General features: G+C 30.9%; 1 protein-coding gene across 1 annotated transcript; it reads left to right on the forward strand.

The window, feature by feature from the left end:
• The first annotated feature begins 8,560 nt into the window (after positions 1-8,560).
• LOC136220265 (probable L-gulonolactone oxidase 4) lies at positions 8,561-12,751 on the forward strand. The gene is made up of 4 exons (XM_066008070.1): positions 8,561-9,369; positions 10,962-11,217; positions 11,294-11,395; positions 11,869-12,751. Exons 1-4 carry the CDS (start codon positions 8,686-8,688, stop codon positions 12,594-12,596), a joined length of 1,770 nt encoding a protein of 589 aa, XP_065864142.1. The 5' UTR covers positions 8,561-8,685; the 3' UTR covers positions 12,597-12,751.
• Positions 12,752-13,222: the final 471 nt, after the last annotated feature.

Here is a 13,222-nt window from a genome sequence, read left to right on the forward strand (position 1 = left end):
ATCCATCTAATTTGATTTATACATATGTTGTTTTCCTAAAAAAAATATATTTTGTTTTGTCCTAAAGTATAAACAATAATGGAAAGGATATTGGATTTTTATCATATATTTAATGGGAAACATGGTTCATCAATATAAAATTATGTGACAAAGTTAGAAAGAGGAGCTAATAATTGAAATTAAACATTAGCCCAAAATGTTATAGGAAGGTTGATACCCATACGAAATGAAATGTCTTGAATTAATATGAGGAAATGTCTATAATAAGAAGGATTTAACAAAATTAGTGTGTGATTTCTTACTTACTTAATATAGCAAAAAGGAAAAGATAAGAAGTAAACCCTTTCTAGAGCATCTTAAAATGTTAAGAGAAAACAAAGTTTTTTCCTAACTTGTCACACTTTTGCAATTTTCTTCATTTCTTTATTTTTTATGAGGAATAATAAAATTGAATTTTGCATATCTAGTTGCCGTTTGGTAGTAATAAACATCTAGAGTTGATGTCTATGCTTATTGGATTTGAGATTCGAGTTCGCCTTTATTGGTATGTAATTTGCAAATTTCACTTCAAATTTTCATTGAAATCTGTAATTTCTCCTGATATTGATATATAATTTGTAAATTCACTTTAAAAATTTACAAACAGTGGTATGTGCTTTTTGCATTTTAGAAACTCGGTTATTGCTGGAAGAATGTTTTCACTTGAGAATGAATTTCACAGATTGAAAATCTTTCGCTGATGAATTTACCTTGAATCAATCAAATTATTGATTTGATTCAAGGGAACTAATACTATTTTTTTATTATTGTCGTGATTATTTACCCCAAAATGGAGCGATTTGGAGCAATTAAAAAGATTGACATTGTAAATTATCTATAGTACATGGTCTAACTTTGCAAATTAACTAAACAACAAATATTGTTTACCGAAAAATTAACTCACATATCTTTTAACTGAAAATTCACAAAGTACAGACCCTGCTTACAAATTTTTAAACCATATGGACTGTCTTGTAAATCGGTCAAATCACAAGTTTTATTTTTGTATTTTTCTCTAGTTATTGATTTAATTTTGTAGTTGTGTTTGTGCCTCGCTTTCTCTCATAGATATAGTTGTGTTTGTGCCTCGATTTCTCTCATAGATATAGTTGAAGACTCACGCATTGCGCGGAATAATATGATACTGCTTAACAAACTTGTTTTCGTTAAAAAGTAACCAAAATAAATCTTTAATATTTGCAAAATACATAATTTTATGTCAATCTTACGTATTGTACAACATATATGAAGCCCATGTTAGAGATAATGTTCCTATTATCTCTGTAAATAGATTCTTATCTAGTTAGAGTTTCAATTTGTCTATATCCCTAGCTAGGTAGAGTCTCAATACTATTATACTTGTGTATTGTATTCCTATACAAACTACTATTAGTTCACTATAAATACAAAGTCTCTGAGCCATAATCACTAAGGTGATTCAAATCAATATTGTGCTATTACTTATCTCTCTCTATCTCCATAATATTCTCGTATATCAAACTATACATTCAACATGGTATCAGAGCACATCAGACTTTGGGATAGTCATGTCCATCAAACCAATAGATCACATTCATTGTTACTCAGATAGTGATTGGGAAAGGCACTACAAGAAATCAGGTTGTTTATGACAACAAGTATTGTCACAAACTCTAAAAAAGTTGTCACATAATAGTATATGTGACAATAAGAAGGTGTCACGAGAGTTGTCACGTAAAACTCCGTTGCTAATACTTTTTTGACATATGTAACATTCAAATATTGTCACAAAATTATTATTTTTTGTGATAATACGTTTGTTGTCACACTACTTTTAACCAGGTCCGTCCCTGAGCATGGGCAGGAGGGGCGTCTGCCCAAGGCCCAAGGATGAAAAGGGCCCAATTATAGTAATGTATTAGTACCTATTAAATTATACTTGATTAAATTCAAAAAAAAAAATTATAGTTGATTAAAAACGTTGGCATTAGATTCTTTCCAAATAAAAAACATTGGTATCAGTTATTAAATAGTCTTTCTAAATTCCCTAATTTATCTCGGATTCTTTTCAAATTTCCTAATAAAAACTTTGGGCATCAATTCTCTAATTTATCTCAAAGTATTTCTATAATTATCTTTCCCACCTATCAATCCCAACAAAAATTAAAATTTATCTTTCCCTTTTTTAATCACACTTCAATCCCAAAGGATATTAAACAGTAATATTATCCTACATCGTCAGTTCATCTTCTCAATTCATCGGCTATATAATCAAATTTGTTTTCTAATCAGCTCAGTGTGAAACTTCCAATTACTAATAGTCTTTTTTGTTGTCTTTGAGTAACTCTATTACATTCTGATTTACTCGGTCTTCAAAAACAATTTGGGAAAAACGTATCAAAATCTTCAAATTTTCCAAGAACTTAGGCGTTAAACCTCATTAAATGATGTGATTTTCCAATTTGGGTTTTCATTTTTCTGTTATCATGCTTTGTATCGTAAAGAGCATAAAATCTATTAGAACTATTTTATAATTTATTAAATTTAAGAAATTTACTTCTAGAAATGTTGATAGACATCATTTTGTATAAGAAATGTTGTTATCATGCAATATAAAATGTTTTTATTAGATATTTTGTTAAATGTAATAAGAAAAGTGTCATTTTTAAGTAATCTTCTTTTATACAATTTATTTTTCTAGTTATTTTTTTATTTCCACTTATTTATTAGGGTCCCATTTGGTAATTCGCCCCCGAGCCTCTAAAATCTCAAGATCGGTCCTGCTTTTAACTGTTACAATTTTTATTGTAACTAGAAAGTAAAATATTGTCACAAACAGAGTTTGTTGTCACAAATTATTTTTCAATTAAAACTAAAACCGTGTGACAACTGTACTTAGTTGTTACAAAAAATCATATTTGTGACAATTAAAATTGTGACATATATCGGTAACACTATTTTTTATTATAACAATAGTATATCTATTATAACTTTGTTTAGTTATCACAAAATATTAAAATGCAGTGACAAGACAAGTAATATATATGAGTGCCAATTTTATATTGTCACGTATTAGAATTTTTTTTTTATATTATTTTTTTGTATTAGCTAGTTTAATTGTAAATGAAGTAAATATATACCTATATAAAATAATAAATATTTTTATTGATTAAAATTGAAATAATACAATAATTGTTTTGTTACAAATTTGTAATTAAAACAAAAATATATTACTATAAAATGAAAACAAATTAAAACGTTCATGACATATTTGGTACTAAAACACCTTTTCGCATCAATATGTGACAGGTACAAGAATATCAATCTGTAGACCAAGCTTCTATTATGCACTCTTCTTTGCCCTCCAACTTGATGATTCTACCCGCTTGGCGCCTTAACTCTTTTCTTCTGCTATACACTCTTCTCAACTTTAACTCTTAGAAGCCTAGGAGGATAACACTCTTGAATGAGGTGATCATATTCAAGATCAACTCTAATGACACAAAAAGCAACCACCAAGTTTTTCCAACATAGAACCTGCACTGTAACATTACAAATCATAGTGAATCATAGAAAATGGCCATTCATAGAACTCTTATTTGGGGCTGTTGCATTGACTATCATTGGACCTATACATTTTTTTTATCAGTAGAAACCAGAATTCAAAAGTGATGAACAATTAAACTATATGAAGGCTTCATATCAATCCTGGCTGAAACGGATAACAATGAGGCACTCTTCCTCGGTGAGTGGTTTGATCGACGACCAATTTTGAGTACAAGTGAGGAAGCAGGTAAGACATCTCCAAAAATCGAACCCCTAATCTTCAAGTCTTTAGCAGCAAAAGTTCTCTCCTCTAGCGAGAACGACTGGTGATCCGAATCGCAAAAGGAAATCGCCACGGAAGACAAGGGAATTGCGCTGCTTGGGCGCTGATATATTAGAAAATTATAACTAATTCGGGAAAATGGAGAGGTAGTTGAGAGAGAGGGAGTTCTTTTTTTTTTTTTTTGGCGGTCCGGTCGCATTACGCGTCCCCGCTGAGCGAGGGTCCGGGGAGGGGTCCCACCACAAGGGTGTATTGGGGGCAAGCCTTCCCTTGCCAATTTAATTGGCAAGAGGCCGCTCCTAAGAGAGAGGGAGTTCTAATGGAGAAAAATTAGGGATGGTGGGTTTATGAAAAAATGGATGTGCACCATATAAAAATATATTTAAGATAATCAAAAGACAAAAGCTTACTCAAAAAGGTAAAAATTAAATAAAAATTCTAACGGATTAAAAATTTATTTGATCATTTTTTTTAGGTATAATCATTATTGAAATTAAAATATTAATTAAAAATATAGTAAAATATTTTAAATATTTTTTTTTGAACTAAAATATTTTAAATTTTTTAAATTTTTAGTTATAATTATTAATTATAATAAACATATTTTAATTTTCCACAAATTTAAACTAACAAAATTTTGCAAAATTAATTTTTTTTTTTTACAATTATAGCTATACTTGTGACAACAACTATATAGTAAAAATATTTTCGTTTAAAAAATATTATAATAAAAATATTTCAATTACAAATAGAAATATTGTCACGAAATTAATAAATCATTTGTGACAATTATTTTAGATTGTCATATAAATATATATTTATGACAACTATAAATATATTGTTATATATTTTAAATTTTTAATTACAACTATTAACTGTTACAAAAATATTTTAGTTATAACTAAAATTTATTGTCACAAAATTAATCAAATATTTGTGACAATTTATTTAAATTTGTTATAAGCTAATATTTATGACAATTATAAATATGTTGTAATATATTTTATATTTATCGTTACAATTTTAATCGTCATGTAAAAGTTTAGTTACAAGTAAACAACTGTTGTTATAAAATCATGAATCTATTTGTGACGATTAAACATTTTTTCGTCATAAATGAATTTTTGTGATAATTAAAAAAATATTATAACAAATAATAAGTATTTTGTTACAACAATTTGTATGACAATTATATTATTGTCACGTATATTAGGATTTCTTGTAGTGGGGTGTCCTGATGATCGAAGATCCACGGGTGCTTTCTGTGTCTATCTTGGATCCAGCATTGCAGCGTGGCAGACCCGCAAGCAACCAACAATAGCCAGATCCTCCACAGAAAGTGAATACAAGGCAGTAGCAAATGCCACGACAGAACTCCTATGGTTCAAATCACTCCTCTCGGATCTGGGCTTTCCTCTACCCACCCCAGTTCAGTTATGGTGTGACAATGTTGGAGCAATTTATCTCACTTCAAATCCAGTTTTTCATGCTCGTACGAAGCACATTGAGCTAGATTATCATTTTGTTCGCGAACAAGTTCACAAAGGATTTCTCAGTGTCAGATTTATTCCAACCGATGATCAGGTTGCAGACATACTCACCAAGCCGCTAGCTCCTGCTCGCTTCACGATGCTACGCTCTCGCCTCTTTGTTCGTGCCCGCCATCGGCTTGAGGGGGGTGTTAGAGATAATGTTCCTATTATCTCTATAAATAGATTCTTATCTACTTAGAATTTCAATTTGTCTATATCCCTAGCTAGGTAGAGTCTCAATACTATTATATTTGTGTATTGTATTCCTATACAAACTACTGTTAGCTCACTATAAATACAAGGTCTCTGAGCCATAATCACTAAGGTGATTCAAATCAATATTGTGCTATTACTTATCTCTCTCTATCTCTATAATATTCTCGTATATCAAACTATACATTCAACAGCCCAAACCTTAAAATTCTATCCCCTCCATGTTCACGTCTTCTTTTTTATTAACATGTCATTTATAACAATCATACTTATTGCACAATATAGTTAAAACTTGAAATACAGAAACATGGTTGTGAAGGATTTTTTATATAACACCAATCGAGATAAACAATATTCAATGCAATGTAGTAAAAAAATTGAACCAATAAAAGGAAAAAAAAAAAGTAAGAAAATGATTACCGTAAAAGAATGATTAAAAGAACAATTACAGAGAAATAAGAGAATTATAGAAGACAGTTGAAAAGAAATGGATTATAGGAGGTGGAGTAGAAGATGAAAGAGTTATATATATTTTTTTAATGTTGGACAAAGTTATGAGATTGTTTTTAGTTTTGATTAATACGATTGTAAATTCCTGGATCATAGTTTTTTCTTACAGAATTGATCGGTTACGAGTTGAGGATTTTAATCGTAAATCTACAAAAATATTTCTTCTCAAACCAAAGTTTGAAAGAGTTCCAAACAAACATAGAAAGCTCACAATAATGAATGCTAGAATTTCATATTAATCAAAAGTTGTGTTCATTACAGAATAAGGACCTTATATACCTCCTCTTTATGTTAGGGGAACTCCTCTTTATGTTGTGAAGATATTAATATATCCTTATTAGGGTTACAGCTAAGGAAGGGGAGAATAGGGATAGATTAGAGTAAAAGGTGTAAATGGCAAAAGGGTAAAAAGAGTTAAAGGTAGAAAAGTAAATATTTTAATGTCAAAACAGTAATTATTGGATGGCAGCTCTTGTCCCCTAAATGAGCTTGGTGGAGAAGGTAACTAAATGGACTCCACAAAACCAAAAATTCATTAGAGTTTTGGAGCTTCATGATTTTCTGCAGTCTACAAAACCAAAAATTCAAACAATGTAGTTATTGCTAGTTAAGGTTTCATGATATGATGTTAGATAATAAAAAAACAAAAATCTTTCAAATGTGAGTTGAATGGAAGTGATGCATATTTTGTTTCCATTTATATCTTAATTTTCAGTATGTATTCTTATTTGACATTCTCAATATATCTTTAAACTGATTGACATAATAAGAATTAATGTCGCTGATGCCGACAGAGACACAACTAACCAAAACCGTGGTAATGACCGAACCGTTTAGAACAAGTAATTAACAATATACTTGTTGAGTTGTGATCCATTAACAATATATTCAACACTCTTTCTGTTTCTCTGATCCTGCAACAGTTGAAAGTCTTATACTTTTGTGAATTATGTGAATCTCTTAATTCAAGTTAAGCTCTTAAGGGACATGGGAAACCTGATGATGTTTCTGTCAAGTTTTATTCTTTGTGTGCCTTAAGCTGTTCATATGTCGATCGATTGCTACTTTTTCCACGTTCTACTCTTTGTTTGAAATATGTGTTGCCTTCCATACAGCTCACATAAGTATATTATACTCCTGCTATATAGTGCATTGCAATTATTATATTCACCTTTTTTGTTTTTTTTGCTAAGACTTAGTTGAATTAATTAATTGAATTTCCCCATAATTAGATTATTGCATTTAATGTACAAAGAAATCCCCAAATTAATAACACTAGTAGGACAAAAGTAACACCATTCTTCCACCAAAAGGCTGCAACAGTGTGGAAGATTCACCATCTTGTGTTACTCGTCCACTATACTTACCATTACAACCCACGATTAATTTTTGGATTAACTAATATTTCATTAAACCTATTAGCCTATAATCTTCTGAATTTTCTTAACACTTTAACTTGTTCAAACTTTCTTCTTTTTTATCAATTGATTTAGGGGATTTAAGGAAAAAGTTCATGGAGTCAAGCGGATAATCCATAATTTATCAAGCCTTTAATTTAGGGCCAAGCAAAAAAAAAAAAAATCATGTGTTCCACATTTGCAAACACAACTTCTAGTTTTAAAAGTTTACGGATGTATGTTTTGCTCATAAAATAAAGTATTTTAAATTACATAATTAAGTTATGATGATATATGTTAGTGACATTTTTATCTTTTTAGAAAAAATTATATTTATATATAGACAAAACATAATTCCTCTAAATCGAAACCATATTATTTAGTATGTCTTTGCAATCTTAAACAAGGGGCCCGAATTCGGAAATGTCAATTTGTGCATTATTTATGTTGTTCGCCACCGATTCAACATCTATTTCGAACTGGATCATGTGCTCCCCTTAGTGCTCATCCAAATAAGGCTCTCCGTAATGCTAGAACTCCCACTATTTTTGGTTCGAGTATACCACCTGTTGCTGCGGTACTGTCAAAATAATCCCTTCTCATCGCGAATAACGGCTCCGCATCCACTTTCATCCGATTCCGAAAACACTGCTCCATCCACATTACATTTCACACGTTTTTACCAATTTAAAAATTTATGAACTAAATTAACGTTGAAGTTCATTTTGACACAATTGTAATTCCATTTAAAAAGTGTTCCATCAATGTATAAATGTATTTTTCAAGATAAAAATATCAATAATTATCATTAAACTATTTTAAAATAAACATATTTGGAGAATTCTATTTATAAACTTGTAAACGGATACTGAGTGTGAAAATAGCACAAAAATTTTCCTTTAATTTAATATAATTCTTTTTAATTTAATACACTTGATTATTAAGTATCCCATATTTCCACTAGAAGCCACATATTCCTTGTCATCAAATTCAAACAAGACAAAAACAATAAAGTTATATATATTTATAGGGAAATTTTCATATTTACATTACTCCTTGACTTGTAACCAAAAAAAAAAAATTTACTCCTTGACTTCAAAGCATCTTAATTTGGTTCCCTTTCCTCTAAAACCCTTTCACGCTATACATCTACCAAACTCCTCAAATACAAGTTAACACTGCCGCAATGTGTACTTTCCGGCGATTTCTCCGATCATCTTGCCTCTTTCTCTTCATCTCCGCAGTTCAACCTTCACCTCCGGAGGATCACATAAAATGCAATGCTCCAAAAAACACAAACTGTACAATCACAAACTCTTACGGAACCTTCCCCGACCGAACCATATGTAAAGCCGGAGCCACAGAGTACCCAACCACAGAAGAGGAGCTAATCGGAATAATAGCCAAAGCAACGAAAGAGAAACGGAAAATGAAAGTAGCAACTCGGTACTCTCACAGCATCCCAAAACTAGTCTGCCCCGACGGAGAAGACGGGCTGCTCATAAGCACAAAAAACCTCGACAAAGTATTAGAGATCGACGCTGAGTCGTCGACGATGACGGTGCAGAGCGGAGTGACACTTAGACAGATAATAAATGAAGGTGCAAAAGCGGGGCTGGCATTGCCATATGGACCGTACTGGTGGGGGTTAACGATTGGTGGTATGATGAGCACGGGTGCGCATGGTAGCTCGGTATGGGGGAACGGAAGTGCGGTTCATGATTATGTTGTGAGTTTGACGATGGTTAGCCCTGGTGGGATTGAAGATGGTTATGTTAAAGTTCGGAGGCTAAGGGTTGATGATGATGATGATAATAGTGAAATGAATGCAGCCAAAGTTTCACTTGGGGTGCTTGGAGTTATTTCTAAGGTAAGTTTCTTTTGGGTCATGATTTTAATTTGATTGATTTTGTCAAAAATATTTTTTGAGGATTTGGTGTTTGGCTTTACATGTAATGCATTCTTATTATGTTGTCGTTTTGGAAACAGACTATTTCCATATTAATCAATTACTTAGGGATTGATTACCTTGATTTTAGGAGAAATTAGATCTTCTAATTATATATACTTACTTACTATATACACTAGTGTAATTTGGGAATGAATTATAACTTGGTTCATAAGACGGGTAAATTACATAAGTGATGTATAACTTTTATCTTTTTTCACATTTTAATGTACAACATTCAATTTTATATACAAAATTATACAATCTTTTTTATGATCTTCCACTAAAGTGTACGGTCAGTAATTATGTCTGGTCAACGCGTCACGTCAGTAATTTGACATCTCTAAAAGTCAAAAGTTAACCGACCTTGACCGGTTAACTTTTGACTTTTAGGAATGTCAAATTTTTGACATGACGTGTTGATTTCGCGTTGATCTGTCATGATTTCCGACTGTACATTTTAATGGAAAGTCACCAAAAATTGTACAATTTTATTTACAAAATTAAAAGTTATATAACAAATTATGAAATAGGACAAACAGAAAACATATGGGATAATAATCTCACCAAGTAATGAAAACACGTGACAATGTAGATATCAATATTGATTTTTTAACCTAATTTTATATTCTCATAAACAAACTCAACCCCACTTCATGTAAAAAAAAATAGTTTTCCATATATGAATACGGATTGTTTCCAACCAATAATTTGGTCATATATTAACTTTTTTGAGCTATGAGATTTATGTTTTAGAATCTAAAATTTATACAAAATAATTAATTAAAAAATATGTATTTAATTAATTATATAGTCTCAATATTTTATTGGTTGACATCAAATGAAAATTGAGATTTTATATGGTTTATAATCTCTTTTTGGTATGTCGGCGTATAATAAAATCTATTTTTGGGATATACAAACAAAATATTTCTTTATTATTTTTGTTATATATCTATATTGAAGGAAAATGAGAATTGAGATGATATAAAACAAGGCTTAATAGGCACCCAACCCTTTAAACTTGTAACTTTTTTTTCACCTGGCCCCCTCAACTTAGGGGACAACCTCTCCACCCCTCAACTCTCCAAAAACATCACATACAGTCCATTACACCTCTATGTTCGGTCAAAATATTGACCCGTGGAGAAAACGTGCTTGACTGTTGACCACACTAATGTCACGTGTCACTTTTTTATTAAATTTTTCCATTGAGACCCCTGCTCGGCGAGCAAGCCCATTTGTGCTCGGCGAGCAACTACCAGAGATGGAAATTTAATAAAAAAGTGATATGTGACATTGATGTGGTCAACAGTCAAGCACGTTTTCTACACGGGTCAATATTTTGACCGAACATAGAGGTGTAATGGGCTGTATGTGATGTTTTTGGAGAGTTGAGGGGGTTGAGAGGTTGTCCCCTAAGTTGAGGGGGCAGGTGAAAAAAAAGTTATAAATTTAGGGCTGGATACCTATTAAGCCATAAAATAATTAATTGAGGTTAGTTGGTGGTGTAGGTTAGTTTGAAGATGGAGCCATTATTCAAACGATCCATTACCTATGTGGACAAAAATGATAGTGACTTGGGAGATGAAGCGGTCAGCTTTGGCTACAAACATGAGTTTGCTGACGTGTCTTGGTATCCTAGTCAACACAAGGCTGTGTATCGGATCGACGATCGTCATTTCTCCAACAATTCTGCTAATGGATTATATGATTCCATCCCATTTCGCTCTACATCTTCTCTTGGTTTGGCGTTAATTAGAACCTCAGGTTTGTTTTTGTTAATTATCTAATATCTTCCTTTTCTTTTTTGATGAAATCTAATATGTTTTTAATTTAAAAATAGAGGAAAGTCAAGAATCACTTGGTGATGCAGAGGGCAAATGCATTAGTGCAAGACTGGTTACAACTACGCTACTCAAATCAGCTTATGGATTAACAAACAACGGTATTTCATTAATCAATCTATTACCATTTTAATCAATAGATTGATTATAGTTCAAACTAAGGGTGAGTATAAGTCGGTACAATTCGGAAATTTGAAAATCTTCAGAATTCAGTTCTGTTCTAATGAAAAATTCAACGGTTTAAAACGGTGCTTGATCTTTTTTCAAATACTCAGTTTGATTTTAAAATCTCCAACTTATTTACTAAATAATATTATGAATTTGAAAATCTCCATAATAAGAATAAAAGTTTTTTTTAAGTGTTACTTTTTTTTTTTTTTTGATGAATTTTAAGTGTTACTTATTAGCTTCAAATTTAAGGTTAAATAGTTGGTTGACGATCTAGATACATTATTTTTTTGATGGATTTTTGGAAGAACTATTTTTATTTCATATAACAATAGATTATCCATTTTGTAATAAGATGATTTAAAAGAATAAGAGAATTGTAATGAAATTGAATTCTTGTATACAGGTATAGTCTTCACAAGATATCCAGTAATAGGGTACCAAAACAAGCTCCAATCATCAGGAACTTGCCTTGATAGTCATGAAGATGCATTAGTTACAGCTTGTCCATGGGATCCAAGAATCAAAGGTGAGTATTTTCACCAAACCACCTTCAGTATAAGAATGTCAGATGTAAAAAACTTCATCCAAGACGTGCAACAACTAGTACAATTATCTCCAAAAGCATTATGTGTTCTAGAACAGTACAATGGTATCCTAATGCGCTATGTTAAAGCATCTTCAGCCTACTTAGGCAAACAAGAAGATGGAATAGACTTTGATTTCACATATTACAGAAGCAAAGACCCAATGAATCCCAGACTTTATCAAGATATGCTCGAAGAAATTGAGCAAATTGCTGTGTTCAAGTACCAAGCATTGCCACATTGGGGAAAGAATAGGAATGTGGCATTTGATGGAGCGATTCGGAGATATAAAAAAGCAGGTGAGTTTTTGAAGGTAAAAAAGAAGTATGATCTAAGTGGATTGTTTTCTAGTGAATGGACAGATCAAGTTCTTGGATTGAAAGGCAATGTTAGTATTATAAAGGAAGGTTGTGCTTTGGAAGGATTGTGTATATGTTCTGAGGATGTTCATTGTGCTCCGAAGAAGGGTTATTTATGTAGGCCTGGTAAAATTTACAAAAGTGCAAGGGTTTGCAGTCTTGTTACTGCTAAGAAATCAGTGGATTGAAAAGTTTACATGGTTTCAAAGGGTAATTATATTCTTTATTCGATTATGAAATTGTTGTTATTTATTTTGGCTGTAATATATGAATATATATAGTTTTAATTGATTACGTTTAGAATATAATACTTTGGTTGTCATGAGTACAACATTATTTGTACACATTTATATATGTTTTTTACATTAATCATATTCATATCAATCATATCCATGTAGTGGTATGCAGAATAATTTTCATTAATCGGGTGTATTAATCTTAAAATACTGTAACATTGCTCATTTCAAACTAAATTTTTTAGGCAGAATCTAAATTCCCCAAAATCATTTTCCATCCGAAAATTGGTTTCCTTATTTGGGAAATACACATAGAAATTCATTTTTAAAAAATTATCTACAATTATATCAAGTAATAATTTGAATTATGTCAAACTGAATAAATTATTATTTTTAATATATTTTAATGACTAGGATTTATAAATTAGAGGTTTATATATTTTTTATGGTTTTGAATTTATAAATTAAGATTTAAATTTTTTTAATTTACAGTATAAATCTATATTTTATTTGTAATATATAAAAAATAATAATATATTGTTAATTAATTTTAATATTATGATTTAGTTGTAATTTTA

Source organism: Euphorbia lathyris, chromosome 2, assembly GCF_963576675.1.
Source record: "Euphorbia lathyris chromosome 2, ddEupLath1.1, whole genome shotgun sequence".
Taxonomy (NCBI): domain Eukaryota; kingdom Viridiplantae; phylum Streptophyta; class Magnoliopsida; order Malpighiales; family Euphorbiaceae; genus Euphorbia; species Euphorbia lathyris.

Excerpts from the sequence above, each read along its gene's own strand:
- LOC136220265 (XM_066008070.1), top strand. The coding sequence starts at position 8,686 with ATGTGTACTTTCCGGCGATTTCTCCGATCATCTTGCCTCTTTCTCTTC. Across the intron at positions 9,370-10,961 it reads TGCTTGGAGTTATTTCTAAG|GTTAGTTTGAAGATGGAGCC; the intron begins GTAAGTTTCTTT and ends TTGGTGGTGTAG. Across the intron at positions 11,218-11,293 it reads GGCGTTAATTAGAACCTCAG|AGGAAAGTCAAGAATCACTT; the intron begins GTTTGTTTTTGT and ends ATTTAAAAATAG.